The sequence below is a fragment of the Vipera berus genome, assembly GCF_964194415.1.
Source record: "Vipera berus genome assembly, chromosome: 2".
NCBI lineage: Eukaryota > Metazoa > Chordata > Lepidosauria > Squamata > Viperidae > Vipera > Vipera berus.
The window spans coordinates 73469178-73487390 of NC_138203.1; the positions used below are offsets into that span (position 1 = coordinate 73469178).

An 18213-nucleotide genomic window follows, 5' to 3' on the forward strand; every position below is an offset into this window, starting at 1 on the left:
GCGTGGCCTACTGGGTGGGCATGGCTAGAGTGCGTGTGGCCTACTGGGTGGGCGTGGCCAGCTCTACATAGTTCGCATCAAGGGTGCCTATGGGGGCCTGGGCAGGAGTGGGACAGATCTGAGGGTCTCTGGCAGAAGGAGGGTCTCTGGGCCAGGGCCAAGGCAGTGGAGGCCGTTCCCTCACTGTTTCCAGGATGGCTTCGGGGGGCCACATGAAACCACTTTGTGGGCCGGATCTGGCCCCCGGGCCTTGTGTTTGACATGTCTGGCGTATAGCATTGAAGATTCAACTTAACTTGCTCTTATTGTATAGAAGAAACTTTGAGCACCACCCTCACAGTTTCAGTTACAAACTTGAAATAAGGAGAATTTGTTAGAAAAACAAGGGACAGATGAAATCTGCCTATTTCTCAAAAGATAGTAGCTTCTAACCCATTGCCCCTTGGGGACAAGACAAAAACATACACCTTGCTTTTATTATAAATAGGGCTTGCATTTGCTGCTTAGCAGTCTCTGGAAATCTTGTGTAACAGCTTCCTGTTTTTTTACAATTAACCTACTTAGCAGATGATTGTACTTTTCAAAGCCTACTTCTGCCTTCTTCCAGTTTTAAGTTGTTGATAGGAACCTAACAGAAACCTCCCATTAAACTGAACTGGCAAATGCCTCTGTGCAATTCAAACATCCTATTAAATTGATCTTGTTTGGAGGATAGAATAAGACAGGATGGTCTTTGCCTTCTTGTGTAATATTGTTTGTTACATAAAAGAAGAGTGCCACAAATCAGCATTGGTATAACTAAAGAGTAAAAAAAGGAAAAAATGTGTAAGTAAAACATAATTTTTAGCTATTCTTGAAAGAAATGCGACCATAATAATACATTTGCAATGGTGCTTATGTGTGTGTGTGTGTGTGTGTGTGTGTGTGTGTGCAATCCAGGTTGGGAATGAAACAGAACTGCGGCAATAGTTCAAAAACAGCTGCACTTCTAAGCAGATTTATAACTAGTAGTGTGAGGGATTAACAGCATTTCTTTGCAGTGGAATTAGGAGATTTGCACTGATTTAATGTGTTAGAGTTTTGTTCCAAAGCAGTGACGTACCAAGATCTTGCAAGATCTATAGCTGCTGTCTCAAATTACATAATTATATATTGGCGTTGTGGCATGAGACTTGGGAGTAAGATTTTGGCTATTATAATTTAAGTACTTGATGAACTTTGTTGCTTGAAAAAGTTGCTGCCTATTTGAAAAATCATCAAAGTAATAGAAAAATAATAATTATATAAATATGACAGTACAAAGAGCCCTCAGCTTACAATCACAATTGAAACTGGTACTTCCGTTGCTAAATGATGCAATCATTAAGCCAGATGCACCTGATTTTACTACTGTTTTTGCCACAGCTGTTTAGCAAATCACTGTGAGGTCATGAATTTGACTTCCCCTATTTGGATGGAAACTGGCTGGGAAAGTCACAAAAGGCTATCACATGACCCTGAGATGCTGCAACTGTTGCAAATACATGCCCTTTGTCAAATTTTGATCATGTGATCACAAGGACACTGTACTGGTAATAAATACAAGGATCAAGTCATGTCACTTTTTCAGCACTATTGTAACTTCAAACAGTCATTAAACAAATGGTCATAAGTTGAGGACTACCTGTAAGTAGTTGATATTTTCTGACTGAAAAATCCTTGTAAAATTTGAAAGTTGTTGTAGTTACTCATAGTTTGTTTTGAATGGCATTATTAAAGTTATAGGCTCCCAAATAGCATATCAACTTTATCTAATGGAGCCATTTATTAATAAATGGGGAGGAAAAAATACAGAAAAGTGAAAAAAAATTGGTTCTTGGCAGTTCATGAGGTTGCCTGGCATATTTCTATGATGCACTGTTCTGCTTAGCCTTGTTGTTCAGATCCAGGCTAGCATTTTGAGATTCTAGCAGGTTAGTAGGAACAATGAATCTCTCTTCAATGCTAGAATGTGGATTGTCTGGAATAAATAAATGTAAGTAGCTCTGTGTGAAATGGTTACTCTTCTGCTCATTTCTGACGGACTGCTTCCTGAGGTTCCTATGAGGTTTTCACATTACCTGGAGGGAAGCAAACTCTGGAGTGTAACTAGGTATCTACTCTATGTGAGACTCAGGTTTTTGCCCTGATCAGATCATGAAGCCCCTCCTTCATGTAAGACTAAATCATGTGATGAACTGCAGGACTGAAGCTTCTTTTCATCCTGATGTTATCTATTATACAGAAGGAGCCCACACCCTGGGAGATCATAAATCATTTATAATGGAGCTGTTCTTATCTCACCAGATGGCAAGAAGGATTAACAAATAAATATCGCCACCTCTGTGTTGCCCAGGTATAATTGGGAGTAGTCCTCCCTGCTGAGATGGTAGAAAAGCAACTTTATAAACAAGATCTTTCAACAAGTTACAGAAATCTAGTGGCGCCATCTCAGTTGTTCCAGTTAAAACCCAGTGGCATGAGTAGATGGGATGGAGTTTAGGAGTACATTGTGAATAGGTCAGTTAAGTAAAACCCTTAACTGTCAAGTAGCAGATAAATATTCTTGTTGAGGTTTTTTAGGGGAAAGCTTGACTTGGCCAGAGCAGTATAAAGCAATGGATTTCCAAACCATGCTTGTTTATCAATTTACTTTTCTGATTAAGGATCTCAGTTTTGATTGCTGTAACCCAGGGATGTCAAACTGCTGTCCCGTGGACCGGTTTCATCATACTGAAGCCGCACCCACCCCATTGCCAGCAATGCAAAAAGAATCACGACACATCGCAACACGTCACAAGACATGACGAGTTTGACACCTGTGCTGTAACCCCTACACTATTTTGACAAGTCAGATCTTCCTGAAAAAAAGAGAAATATGAAACTGGAACTTCTTTAGTCACATTTTGTCCATAGGTTTGACATAAGGCAGAATCAAACGCAGACAGGTAGAACCAAGAAGTTAACAAATTGGTTATAGGGTACCAGCATATCCTTACTTGAACTGCTTTTTACAGGTTACAGGTTACACTGACTATCCCAAACTGTGCTCCCTTCTTGATCCTGCAGGATTTACTCTTGACAAATTTAAAAGCTTAACAAGTCCTTCTGGACCTATAAGGCCAAGTATAAGCTCTTCCATGCAATATCTCTTCCTGTGTTTAAGTTTAAGTTTAAGTTTTATTAAATTTTTATATCGCCCTTCTCCTGAAGGACTCAGGGCGGTGAACAGGGCATATAATAAAAATACAAAAGTACAAAAGTTAAAAAAGAATTAAATTAATGCCCAAAATAAAACAGTAAGAATATACAAATAATTAAAACCCTAAGTTGACTCCCCATCAGGCCAGGCCAGCTTGTTTGAATAGGTGGGTCTTTAACCCGCGCCGGAAGGAGCGGAGATCCGGTGCCATCCGGAGCTCAACCGGCAGTTGATTCCACAGAGCCGGGGCGCCCACAGAGAAGGCCCTCCCCCTGGGGGCCACCAGCCGGCATTCTCTGACCGGAGGCACCCTGAGGAGGCCCTCTCTGTGGGAACGCACAGGGCGGAGGGGAGTTGACGCCGTCAGCAGGTGGTCCCCGAGGTATTCCGGACCCATGCCATGTAAGGACTTAAAAACCATCACTAAGACCTTGAACCTCACCCGGAAGACAACTGGTAACCAATGCAGCTCGCGGAGCAAAGGTGTAACATGGGAGTACCGGGAAACTCCCAAGACAACTCTCGCGGCCGCATTCTGTACCAGTTGGAGCCTCCGAGTGGTCTTCAAGGGAAGCCCCATGTAGAGAGCATTGCAATAGTCAAGACGAGAGGTCACGAGCGCATGAGTGACCGTACACAGGGCATCCCGGTCTAGATAGGGCCGCAACTGACGCACCAGGCGAACCTGAGCGAAAGCCCCCCTAGTCACGGCTACTATATGATCTTCTAAGGTAAGCCGTGAATCTAGGAGGACTCCCAAGTTGCGAGCCCTATCCATGGGGGGGTAAAGACTCACCCCCCATAGAAAGCAATGGAACATTTTGAATGTCCCGGGATGCCGGAATGTACAGCCACTCAGTCTTGTCAGGGTTGAGTTGAAGTCTGTTCCTCCCCATCCAGACCCGAACCGCCTCCAGGCAACGGGACATCACAGCGAGGGCATCACTGGGGTGGTTTGGGGTCGAAATAAAAAGTTGGGTATCATCAGCATATTGATGATACCCAACTCCAAAACCACGAATGATCTCACCCAGCGGTTTCATGTAGATGTTGAACAGGAGAGGCGAGAGAACCGACCCCTGTGGTCTACTGCTTTGTTCCTTTTTGTTCCTCTTCTTTTGCCAAGGAAGCCATCCTAGCTAGTTTGAGTATGTGTGGAAAGTGACAGCTGCTCTCAATCGACAAGCCTTTTTTGGTTGGTCATTTCCACTGTAACCTCTCTGGTAGTCCCTTTGCTGCCAGGCCTCTTTGATGGGCTTCAATCATGGGGCACATTTGGTAAGGCCAGCTGTGCCCCCTACTGTTCTGCCAGTGGACCTCAGCGTCTACTACTGTACTTACTACCACAGGATGCCCTTGGTAGTGTCTCCTGTTGGGCCTCTGACTGCTGTCCCTGCCAAATCCAGCAATTTGGCCATTTCGGAATTTTGTTCCTGCTAGGCAGTTCTAAGCCTGATTGCATCCCTGTCTCTGGGCCTCTTCCTGGCCTCTCTTCCATCTGCTTCAGCTTCTGCAAGCTTTAGGTGTGCTCAGCCAGATCGCCTCATCAAGTGGCATTTGGTAACTAAGCATGGCCTTATCACTGTTCACTGGTGTTCACTGAGAATGTAAGTAATTCAGCAAACATTAATTAATTATTAATTAATAAATACATAATTTGTTGACATTCTGTCCTCATGTTAAGCTACAAAATGCCAACTGCTAAGGAGGCTCTAATTATCTTCTATTGAGTATGCTACCCGCTGAAAAGAATTATGCATAATATATTGTTTCAAGAGTCAGGAAATTTTACAGCCACTTTTATGGTTATGCCCTTGAAATTTGTATAACTTTGCTGTGGCTTTTCTCATATAATAAACCTATATCATCATTCTGTCATCCACAGTACAGAGGTGGAGCCTTAATGCTTTAAACGATAGATTTGTCTACCAGCCATGGTGAACAATTGCAAATATAGGTACTTTCGAGGTGTCTCCTTTTTTGCTTCCAGATTTTAATGTATCTTTCTTACGGAAAAAGCTTATATTGAAATTTTTACCCAACTTACCAATTCAAGCTGATCAGATTGCAAGATGACTTCGGACACTGTAGTAGCTCCTGTGGATGTGAAAAGGATGTTCTGCTGGGGAATCACCATAGCAATTCTTGTCTTTCAGTAGCCAGAAATGTGGTCATTTTGCTTTGTTAGACTTTAGAGTTTCCCAAACTGTGGTATATACCCAACCATTTATTTATATTGTTACAATAAATCCATCTTTCTCCAAGTTTCCTTTATTTTCATTGTTCATTTTGGTGTTTGATTTTTAGGGGAGGTATATACATTAAGATTACACTAAAGGGAGGTGTAATGGCAAGAAGTTTAGGAATCCCTGTTTTTAGAGTGACTTTCTATTGGATTTCCAAAGCCTTCGTATGGGATACTCTTGAAAATCCTACCATTGACCAACGTTCGATGTTACTAATATGCCATTTGTACAACAAAACCATTTTTAGGGTTCAGCGTTGCATAGGAGAGCTGCCAAATTAATTTACGCCTGCAAACAGAGTGAAGCAAGAATATATCCTGGCTTTATTTTGTTTATCATTTATCTAAATCCCTTGACAAAGCACATATAGAAGCTGGATTTGCACATGCGAAGTTGACAGGGGAGCAGTTGTTACTTCATGCAGATGCTGCAATAATCTTTCACTGAACCAAGTCAGCTTCAGGAAGTTCCCCAGAATCTTGGCTCAGTTTTGTAGGGAGTTGGAATCTGTCATAAATCATCAAAAATGAAAGTAATGTTTTTCTATAGGAGTACCAAAATCCACAAATGATATATAGAGAACCAATCAACTAAGCTAGTGAAATAGTCGAGTACGTAAGATACTTGAAAATCCTTAGTAATGGTGCCCAATCCACCAATATTGCCTCTATGATCCAAAAAAGTATGGCAGCTCTCCTAATATTCTATCACAGAGGGAAATTTTATTTCGGCTGCCATACTCCTAACGACCCCTGAAACTATTGCACAGCTTTTTTAGAGGGTATACTTGGACCTTTGTTCTAACTACATAGCTTATGAAAAAATAGAGAATAAGAACGGTTTTTCCCCCCTGATTCCTGCATGTGTGTTCAGTATGACCTTAACCTAGAAGTTGGACTGCCTACAACAGAAACTAGAGATTGATAATCTGTTTACAAACTGTTTACCTGATTAAGCCTTAAATCTAACCCCTCTGTGGCAACTTGCACTCATCAACAAAAGAAACCTCGACTAAAATGTATTAATTTATGTATGACATAGATTTCAACAACTCCTGATTCTGGTTGATTACAGGGCCTTTACACAATAAAAATAATAATAAAGCCAGGGCAATAAAATAGAGAAGCAGATGGCACGCAACATAACATGAGTCCAAATAAAAAAAATTGAAAAGGCTCAGCCACTACCCTGCTCTAGGGCTTAGAAGAATAGCTGCATTTTCAGCATCTTTTGGAGCATAAGCAGGATGCGAGCTATACAGATGTCTAGGGCAACGCCGTTCCAGAGTGCAGGCACTGTGATAGAGAAGGCATTCCCTCCAAGGCTCCCTTCGGTGACATGGCTTATTTGAGAGAATCCAAAGTGTTCCCATTCTGGCGAATCTTACCAGACAGGGGAAAAGATAAACAGTTTCCCAAGTAACCAGACCCTTTACAAACTCTTTACCTATATCAGACATGTCAAACACAAGGCCCAGGGGCCGGATTCGGCCCGCGAAGTGATTTCATGTGGCCCGCGAAGCCATCCTGGAAACAGTGAGGGAACGGCCCCCACTGCCTTGGCCCTGGCCCAGAGACCCTCCTTCTGCCAGAGACCCTCAGATCTGTCCCACTCCTGCCCAGGCCCCCATAGGCACCCTTGATGCGAACGATGTAGAGCTGGCCACGCCCACCCAGTAGGCCATACGCACTCTAACCACGCCCACCCAGTAGGCCATACGCACTCTAGCCATGCCCACCCAGTAGGCCACGTCCACCCTGGCCACACCCACGCGGCCCCTTGAGGGCAGCCGCAATGCTGATGCGGCCCTCCATGAAATTGAGTTTGACACCCCTGACCTATATCCTTTATAGGTAATAAGCAGCACCTTGGATCGCATCTAGAAGTCAGTATTGCTCATAGAGCAGTTGTGTCAGTTGGCATACTGTGGCATACTCAGTACTGCCTGCCTCACTGCCTTCTGGACCAGCTACATAGTCTTATGTGGGGTTAGATGGCAGAAGCGAATAATACTCATATGGTGTGTCCGATGAGTTCTTGTTATTATTAGGCCTAGATAAGGCCAAGATAGTTAATACAAAAGAAGCCAAAGGTACTTAATCATACAACAAATAGAGTGATAGTGTTGTTAGTTTGTTTCCTTCTAAAAAAACTAGTTTTAAACATTTATTACTTGATTGGGCTTTGAATTAATTAATTCTGTTTTTTATGGAGAAAAAACTGACTAACAGCCATCTAAGTAACTTGCTACCTGCAATTTTATTGGATATATAGATGAACTAATATTCTGGTTTATAAAATGATTTCTCTGATCTCTTAGGCAGTTTAAAAATTATTAATTTCCAGAGGCACAACCGTGTTGGTCTGTTGCAACAAAAGTCACCCTCCTACTCTCATACACAGAGAGAACTCTGTTGTTGTTAGCTGCGAAGTCGTGTCCGACCCATCGCGACCCTATGGACAACATTCCTCCAGGCCTTCCTGTCCTCTACCATCTTCTGGAGTCCATTTAAGCTCGCGCCTACTGCTTCAGTGACTCCATCCAGCCACCTCATTCTCTGTCGTCCCCTTCTTCTATTGCCCTCGATCTTTCCCAGCATTAGGCTCTTCTCCAGTGAGTCCTTCCTTCTCATTAGGTGGCCAAAGTACTTGAGTTTTAGCTTCAGAATCTGGCCTTCTAAAGAGCAGTCAGGATTGATCTCCTCTAGGACTGACCGGTTTGATCGCCTTGCAGTCCAAGGGACTCGCAGGAGTCTTCTCCAGCACCATAGTTCAAAGGCCTCAATTCTTTGGCGCTCAGCCTTTCTTATGGTCCAACTTTCACTGCCATACATTGCAACTGGGAAGACCATAGCCTTGACTATACGCACTTTTGTTGACAGGGTGATGTCTCTGCTTTTTAGTGTGCTGTCTAGATTTGCCATGGCTTTCCTCCCCAGGAGCAAGCGTCTTTTAATTTCTTGGCTACAGTCCCCATCTGCAGTCATCTTGGAGCCCAGGAAAATAAAATCTGTCACTACCTCCATTTCTTCCCCATCTATTTGCCAGGAATTGAGAGGGCCAGATGCCATGATCTTGGTTTTCTTAATGTTAAGTTTCAACCCAAGTTTTGCACTCTCCTTCTTCACCTGCAACAAGAGGCTCTTTAGTTCTTCTTCACTTTCTGCCATTAGAGTGGTATCATCTGCGTATCTTAGGTTGTTGATATTTCTTCCGGCAATCTTAATTCCAACTTTTGATTCATCTAGCCCTGCCTTTCTCATGATGTGCTCTGCATATAAGTTAAATAGGCAGGGCGACAGTATACAGCCTTGCCGGACTCCTTTCCCAATTTTGAACCAATCAGTGGTTCCGTGTCCAGTTCTCACTGTTGCTTCTTGACCCGCATATAGGTTTCTCAAGAGACAAATAAGATGGTCTGGTACTCCCATCTTTTTAAGAACTTGCCACAGTTTGTTATGATCCACACAATCAAAGGCTTTAGCATAGTCAATGAAGCAGAAGTAGATATTTTTCTGGAACTCCCTAGCTTTCTCCATGATCCAGCGTATGTTGGCAATTTGATCTCTAGTTCCTCTGCCTCTTTGAAATCCTGCCTGTACTTCTGGTAGTTCTCGATCCACATACTGCTGAAGTCTAGCTTGTAGAATTTTAAGCATGACTTTACTAGCATGAGAAATGAGTGCAATGGTGCGATAGTTTGAACATTCTTTGGCACTGCCTTTCTTTGGAATTGGAATGAAAACTGATCTTTTCCAATCCTGTGGCCACTGTTGAGTTTTCCAAATTTGCTGGCAAATTGAGTGTAGCACTTTTACTGCATTGTCTTTTAAGATTTTGAATAGCTCAGCTGGAATACTGTCACTTCCACTAGCTTTGTTGTTGCTCAGCTTTTCTAAGGCCCACTTCACTTCACATTCTAGGATGTCTGGCTCGAGGTCAGAGAGAACTCTACAGTAATAGAAAGTATGGGTAAAGATGCTTGGTGGAACGACGAAGTTAAATTGTAGAGGAGAAAAGTGTATTTAAAGCCTGATTGCTGCAAAAAATGAGGATGTATAATGTGCATTAAAATATATGTATAATTATGATAGAAATAAAATGTTTGGAAAGCAGAGTCAAAGGGCTAAACACACAGCCTCCACTGTAGTAACTGAATTTGAAAAGGAAATGATGAAATGGAATATTGGAGGGAACGTGTTAGAAATTTGTAGGGAGTAAGATAAAAATGTATGATGTTATTTAATGTATTTAAGGACAGTGGCAAAAAAGAACATGTCTGGTGATATTAGAGCTATGTTGGTTGGAGGCATAAATATGTGTACACTTTTGTATGCAAATAATGCTATATTTAGGGTGAGAACCATCTGCAGTAGACATTACATCATACAATTTACCTAACAAGGAGTATGAACGTAAAATTAGTGCATGAAAGACAAAGATTGTTATGCTCAACAGAAAAAATGTGGTAAACAATAGTAATTTACATATAAGCTGTTGTATATATCTTGGTTAGATGTTTCCTAAAGATGGGAAAATGAGTGAGAAATTTTAAGACATGCAAATGTGGTAGGAAGGTAATGAATAGTATGTGGTCTGTTGAGAGAAACAAATATTTGTCATAAGAAGGAAAATTATGACTGTGCATTAGTGTTCTTCTCTGACTTGTTAAATAAAAGTGAGAGTTGATCATGTCAATTGGTTATGTTGGTAATCAACTTAAAAGTAAGTTGAATACACTGAAAATCATTTAAGAATAAGGCCAAACAAGAGAAGTTGGGTGAAAAATGGATGATGAATGAATATAGGTTTAAGTGCAAAACTAAATTACCACAATGAAATATGTACATTGAGGTAGATTGTTGACATAGAAAAAAATATTAATCAGATTGCAAAAGATCAGACTGCAAAAAACAACAATGTAAAGGAAGAGTGAATGGATTTTAGAGGAAGAGAAGACCAAGAAATTGATGAGATCTTTAAAAATTGAGGGGTAACAAGTTTGAAATACAAAAGACAATATTTAAAACGGTTTATGGCATGGTATGGACATGAAGATGGAAAGGTATGAAGAGGTATTGTGAATAAGCTGCGAATAACCAAGTTGCTATAAACTATGTTTAGCTATTTTTTCCTTATTTTTGTACCTCATGCCTTTAATTTTTTTTTCTATTTCTGACTCTGTTACTAAATTTAATATAATACAAGTAGTCCTCAACGTATGACCACAATTGAGCCCAAACTTTCTGTTGCTAAATGAGAGATTTGTTAAGTGAGCTTTGCCCCATTTTATGACCTTTCTTGACACAATTGTTAAGTGAATGACTGCAGGTGTAAAATTAGTAACATGATTGTTAAATGAATCTGGCTTCCCCATTGACTTTGCTTGCCAAAAGATTACAAAAGGTGATCACGTGACCCCGGGACACTTCACCCATGATAAATATGAGTCAGTTGCCCAGCGTTTGAATTTTGATCACAGGATCGTGTGGATGCTGCAATGGTCGTAAATGTGAAAAACAGTCATGTATCACTTTTTCCCGTCCTGTTGTAACTTTGAACAGTCACTAAATGAACTGTTGTAAATGGAGGACTACCTGTATAGCTTATCTTGAATAATAGCATGATGGGAATATACATACTCAAAGATCAGCACATTTATTCTGATTTAAGTATTTTGTGATTCATAATAACTGATCGCATTAACGTTCTTTAAGGTTATTTTGATTTTTAAAAAATTGTTGGCTTTTCTCCCAGCAGGTTAAAAGGATAGTATTTACCACAAACAATAAAATGTGCATATTGTAAGTGCACATGCACACTCATAGATACACTAGAATACAACAGGAAAGAGAGCCAAGTATTAGATTTGACAGTAAAGTCAGATCCTCCTGTTTAGAACAATGTATCTTTGATTATCCATGCAAGAGATAGGCAAGAATGATAGCCATAATATTCTGCTTGTGAACTTAAAATTGATTGTATAGTCAGCAAATATTGGAAGCAGAGTGCAAGTCTACTTGGATTTATGACCCAATCCAGAAAGGTAATTCTTATTATAGGAAGATGAAGAATGCAGTTAAATATATTACAACTATATCACGTTGCGCTTATTTATAAATATATACACTAAAAATTCTCTTTTTCCTTAAAATCTTCCCAGGGGTTGCTGCATTGGACTCCAGTGTTTCTGGAAAGATTGGCCTGCGAGCAGTTGTGTACTACTTCTTCACTACTGCCTTGGCTGTAATTTTAGGTAATAAGTAGTTCATCCCTTGAGTAATTAAATCCTTACATTTGAAATGTAGTGGGACATTTTTAATAAGTTAGCAAACTAGCCATAAATAGTCAATTTTTGTCTAACTTCGATTCACAGAGAACAGACTTGGATATTATCCATCTTAGAGTGTCATGATAAACAGTAAAAGAACTAGAACCTCTTGTCCAGGTTTTAGTCTCCTTGTGCCATTTCACAAGCATACAGGTTTCTCTTTACTATCAAAATTAATATTTAACCATGTGATTGGATATCTGTTTTGGAAGTAACAACTCATTTTGCTTCCTGAAAGAGATTTTATCAAGTTATGTTACAGAAATGGGATAGTTAGTCCAATCATTAGATAACTGGTACATATGCTATAGCAAAACTCGGGTACTTCTAAATGGAAGGCTTCTAATGTTATCAATCAAAATCAGTGCCCTTTCTGATTAAAAAAGGAAGCAAAGGTTTTGAAAATTATGAGGATTACTAACTGAAGTAAATTACTGTTAAGCTTGCTAAAGGTTTTGTGAAAAAAGCAGGATGGTTGCACGATAAAAGCTAAGTGGAAAGCAACATGGCTATTTTCTAATGGTTTTACCCAGTGCTTTTTTTTGTAAAACAAAAAGGTGCCAGAACTCACACATGTCATACAACCCACCTTGCCTACCCTACAAGGTTCCATCCAAAAAAGGTGCCGGAACTCCGTTCTGAGCGTTCTATGACAAAAAAAGTCCTGGTTTTACCAAATGACAGAGGGGAAACCATAAGGATAGCTGAAACCCCTTTTTTTTCCTGTCGGCTGTAAATCACCATATCATTTAGCAAAATAACTTAGGTTTGTCTGCAGCTCTGATTTAGTAGGATTCCTAACCTGTAAGATAAAGAATTGATTATATGCAGTGGTGGGATTCAAATATGTGAACAACCCGTTCTGTGTGCGGATGCTGCTTTCCGAAGTCCATTCTGGGCCTGGGCAACAAAAAATTAGCTACCGGTTCTGCTGAAGTGGTGCGACCGGCTGAATCCCAGAAAATAATAAGCTACATATTTGAAAGAACCAAGGCCTGAATTTAGGGCAAGCATAATTCTCATCTTTCGTTTATATATCTATGTTGCAATCTTTAAAAAATGTTTTCTGCAAGTTTTCAACTTGTTCAGGCTGTGTTCTCTCTGCCCTTCCCCCTCAACCCCACTCCAATTATAGGGATTGTATTGGTTGTGGCTATCAAACCAGGAGTATCTCAGAAAGCTGATGAAATTGACAGGGTGGGTAGCACACCGGAAGTGTCTACAGTGGATGCCATGTTAGACTTGATTAGGTGAGTCTGTAAAATAATGGATTACGTTCACAATTTAAAAAATGTAATAATGCCAACACCTCCCTCTAAATATTCTCCTGAGAGATGAGCAACCTATTGAATTGTGCTGTGGCAGGGATAAACAGGGAGATAATGAGAATCTCCAAGTAATTGATAGAACCCTTGAGAATTCCCATTCCATTCCATTCCCATTCCAAAATATATAGCCCATTTTACAATTTTACTTTACCGCCTGTGTTTTCAGAAAGTTGCTTCAGAATATTTCTTCATAAAGAAAATAAATCAGGTAAACCGGCTTTTCAGTTTTGCTCTGAATTTATTCCTCATTTATTTATTGAAAATGCAGAATAAATGACCTTTTCCCAATTTAAGCCACAGGTGTTTTTTTTTAAAAAAAGAATAACATCTGCTATAGAATTGTAGAAAAGATGCAAGGCTGTTCAGGTTCAGAAGGCAGTATATTTCTGCTTTCTTCGTGTCTGCTTTTTTCTTTTATTTCATGAAATGATTCCTCCCTTACCTGCTGGAATTTGCTTTTTGTGTAACACAAAGGCTATAAACTGAAATTTTAAGGTAATACAATATATTTGAGAGAAAGTACAGGACAGAGAAAAGACCCAGGTAGTTTAAGTGTTCATATCTTGAACAGTTAAATAACTAAGCCAAAAATTAAGGAATAATTAGGACATAAAAAAGGTAAAGGTTCCCCCGCACATGCGTGCTAGTCGTTTCTGACTCTAGGGGCCGGTGCTCATCTCCGTTTCAAAGCCGAAGAGCCAGCGCTTGTCCGAGGACCTCTCCGTGGTCATGTGGCCGGCATGACTAGACGCCAAAGGCGCATGGAACGCTGTTACCTTCCCACCGGAGTGGTCCCTATTTTTCTACTTGCATTTTTACGTGCTTTCAAACTGCTAGGTTGGCAGAAGCTGGGACGAGTAACAGGCGCTCACTCTGCTACACGGCACTCGGGATTCGACCCACCAAACTGCCGACCTTCTGATCGACAAGGTCAGCGTCCTAACCCACTGAGCCACTGCATCCCTCAATTAGGACATACATATGTTCAAAAATTTCAAGTAAAGAAAAAGACTTATTACCTCATGCTCCTTGAATATATTTTCAAGAATTAATTATCAACATAATTATCTCTTTTAATCCTTTTACAGAAATATGTTCCCAGAAAATCTTGTACAGGCCTGCTTCCAACAGGTAGATTCTATTTTTGTATTTATTAACAGAAGTTCTGTGAAATTTTGGCATCTTCATTAAACAGTTATATAATGATTGGACTATATATTATTACCTATTATTATATATCCTGATCCAAAAGAAATAACATTTTTACTCAAATAAGCTTTGTTTACAAAAATCAAATGAAATTATGTAATCATGAAATATGACATCATAATTTTGTAATTAAGAATCCATTTCTGTTTCCAATAATCAATGTTGAGGAGATAATGCGAAACACTAGTTGCCAGTCAATAAACATCCATATGATTTCTTCTGGACTCTGTACCTTTTGTATCTTAGGAAAAAATCCCACCCCCTTTAACTTTTCTTTCTTACTATTAAAAAAAATATCTCAGTCAAATCCTTAGTTTTAAGCAAGAACCAATCATCACTGGATAGTTAGATACTCATAAGTTATCAATTTCTTATGGCTCCCTGTCTACTCCCTATACCCAGATTCTTAGGTTTTTTGATGTGTAACAAGCTCTGTATTCTCACATTTAAAAAAATAAGAGAAAAATAGACATGGTACTGATAGTGTCTCAGAAGTGGTAGCAGTGTGTGTAAATCCTTATGTATTACAAACTTTAAAAAGAGCTTTAAAAATAAGCTTTCCCTTCATCATTCTCCACTAACACAACACATGTATTCTTACCTTCCAGTATAAGACCAAACGTGAAGAAATAAAAATCACAAGCGCAGATAAAAACGGAACCTTTCCTACAGATGAACCAATCACAGCTATATTGCCAACTGAGACTACACAGGTAAACAGAAGGCAATTGTGTCATTCTGTTGTGGCAAAACAGAAAGACTCCTGGACCCTTAATTGCTATTAGTATTTAAGATGTTATTAGATGATTCCTATAAAGTGGTTGCTATTGTGTATTATACAGCATTCGCTGTATAATCTACTGAATAATATAAAAATAATTTGTGTAGTGAAATTCGAGTTGTTAAAATGATGGCTAATAAAAAGAAATTGGGGACAGAAGTGTCTGTAGAGGGGGACAATATCTGCCTGAAGTGGGCCCAGTATCATGATCAAACTCCACCCTTTTTGAATGGGCTGCGCTGGTTGGTAGCAAAGCTGTTATCAAAGTCCTTTAAGATCAAGCTACAGAAGCCCTATGACCAGTGCTTTTTTTGTAAAAGAAAAAGGTGCCGGAAGTCACACATGTCATACAACCTGCCTTGCCTACCCTACAAAGTTCCGTCCAAAAAAGGTGCCGGAACTCCACTCTGGGGCATTCTATGAGAAAAAAAGCCCTGCCTATGACACTGAGTACGGTATATAGTCAAATAATTAAGTACAAACAAATCCCCAGCAAGTTAAGTTGCTCCCAGACAAGAGTTTGTTTAATCTTCATCTTTGCAAAATATGTTACTGCTAGTTGAGCATTTCCGTCTTTCCTTCTTAACCTACAGAACAAAACTAAAGAATACAAAATAGTGGGCATGTATTCGGATGGTATTAATGTACTCGGATTGATAGTTTTTTGCCTTGTCTTTGGGATCGTCATTGGGAAAATGGGAGAAAAAGGACAAGTGCTGGTGGACTTTTTCAATGCTCTGAACGATGCCACAATGTATATAGTTCAGATAATTATGTGGTAAGTGGGAGAGAATCTTTTCATTAATTCCTTTTACAACTTGGTTATACATTTCATCCCAAAGCAGGGAAAGGCTTCAGAAAGCCTGCCACCCTTTGAGAAGATATGGCTGCTTTGCTCATGCACTTTGCAAAGCTCACCTTTTGAATGTTTTGCATTGGGACATATGTGTGTATGTGTATCTAAATAATTTAAAATATATGTAAGGATCCAGTTCAACTAATAATAATAAAAAATAAAGTATCTACTTGGAAGTTTGAATGGTTTGATCAAACAATATATCCTTTTGAGAAGTTGCTTCTCATGCTAAGCTGAATTAATTAACATGGTCATCAAATAATAGAAGTAACTAGTATTTCAGTAAAACCGATCTTCCAAATTATAAATTAAATGCAGGTTTGATCCTGCTTAGAAAAGATGCATGGAAATTAATGAGATAAATTACACATCAGTAGCCATAGTTGAATGATTTCTAAAGATACAGCAGGTTTGGATTTAAGATTATAACTCAGTGGGTTCATTGGTTTATTTAAGGGACATACCCTACTTTTCTGTGGAAAATGATACCATTCTTGTTTAATAAATTGAAGTTGAATAAATACAAACAAAATAATTCACAATCAGAATGAATCAATTGTTTTGATAGCTTCTGATATATTGGTTTGGATTATTTTGTAAGTTTATATTTATTTAATTATAATGTATTAATGGTAATACTGCCTTTTTAAATGAATGGTTAAATACATTTATATTAGGAATGCCAAAATTGAACAATTGGTTCTGCCCAAAGGATTGGTATAACCAGTATCTTTTGGCAAACTTTCAATAACCCTCCTAATCTTTACAATTTCTTAGAAATAATGCTTTTTGTTCCTCAGAGTTTCCACTGAAACAGCCAGAAGAAAGCTGTCACCAATTATCTTACTTTGTGGGGAGGGCCTTTTGTGGAAAATGTGCTTTCTTCAGCTAAACAATCTACAAAAAACACTGTATTTAGACAAAGAAATCATTACTACATTTCATCCATGGGATGCATTATACTTCAAATTGCTATCAGTCATTCACATCTAAAATTAAAAATGCTACATCCAGAACTGTCTATCTAGTTTTCCTTTGCAATACTGTAGATGTAAGAAAAGTTAGATAAATATCCTGTCTGCAAAATAATACTGCATTTCTCTGCCCTGTATATTCTTCATATATAGAGAGAATTGCATTGCAAATTATCTTGGCATAAATTGTAATGCTTCTTTTTACATTGTAGGTATATGCCTCTAGGTATTTTGTTTTTGATTGCTGGAAAGATAATAGAAGTTGAAGACTGGGAGATTTTTCGCAAATTGGGTCTTTATATGGCCACCGTGTTGAGTGGGTATGTTATTCCTCTAATTAATAACATGTATTTATTTTCTTTTTAATTTGAATTGATAAATCAGGGTTTTCTATAGTTAGGGGAACTTTCATCATAATGATCCTCACTGTGTTTCAGATACATAGAAATATACTGAATTAAGAATACAACATTTTAAATTTAATTGTTAGCTCTCAGGCCATATGTTAAAAAACAGGTTGCCTCAGATATGAAAGATAAGAGAAAGCACTTGAATCTGAGTATTGACATGGCTGGGGAATTATTCTTAGGCTGCATATTCATGGTCTAAAATCCTTATTAGATTCATGTAAAATTGAATATTGTTTGTGTGTTTCACAAATGGGGAAGAAATTCTGGGAGAATAGAGGATTTCCTAATGCATGTTATTTGCAAATACCTCCAAGTGTGTTTCAAGAAATTTGCTTAAACAAGAGATGGGAAGGTTGCTTCATTCTTGCTTCTCTGTTCCCTACTGCCACTTTCCAGTTATTTTCATAAAGGACAAAAGAATCCAGATTGATTTACATGCATTTAATGATTAATTAGTGACTAATTGGAAGTCTGATTTTTTTTAAACTAGTGTTTAACAACATTCTGCTGAGCAATGTACCTTATGTTATCAAATACAAAAGGGCTAATTTGTAATCTAGCCTAAACGGCTTTATGGATTCGAGGAAAATCTGCTTCTCTCACTGTTGATAAATTTTGAAACCCATCTACATCTGTTCACTAAGACTCTGATGTTAAATATTACAGTAGTTATTGTACATTTCCTATTTCAGACTTGCAATCCATTCTGTGGTAATTCTACCACTAATATACCTAATCATAGTGCGGAAAAATCCATACCAGTTTGCCATAGGTATGGCTCAAGCACTATTGACAGCTCTCATGATTTCTTCCAGGTAAGGATAACAAATTTTTTTCCCTATGCTTACATTCAGCTCT

General features: G+C 38.9%; 1 protein-coding gene across 1 annotated transcript in view; it reads left to right on the top strand.

Annotated features, from left to right (window-relative positions):
- The window catches only part of SLC1A1 (solute carrier family 1 member 1), a 46247-nt gene that overhangs the window by 22484 nt on the left and 5550 nt on the right, over window positions 1-18213 (top strand). The window contains exons 3-9 of the mRNA XM_081321931.1: window positions 11630-11722; window positions 12933-13047; window positions 14214-14256; window positions 14943-15047; window positions 15709-15893; window positions 17158-17265; window positions 18048-18170. Of these exons, the coding sequence (XP_081178057.1) occupies window positions 11630-11722; window positions 12933-13047; window positions 14214-14256; window positions 14943-15047; window positions 15709-15893; window positions 17158-17265; window positions 18048-18170 (772 nt within the window). The remainder of the gene's footprint in view (window positions 1-11629; window positions 11723-12932; window positions 13048-14213; window positions 14257-14942; window positions 15048-15708; window positions 15894-17157; window positions 17266-18047; window positions 18171-18213) is intronic.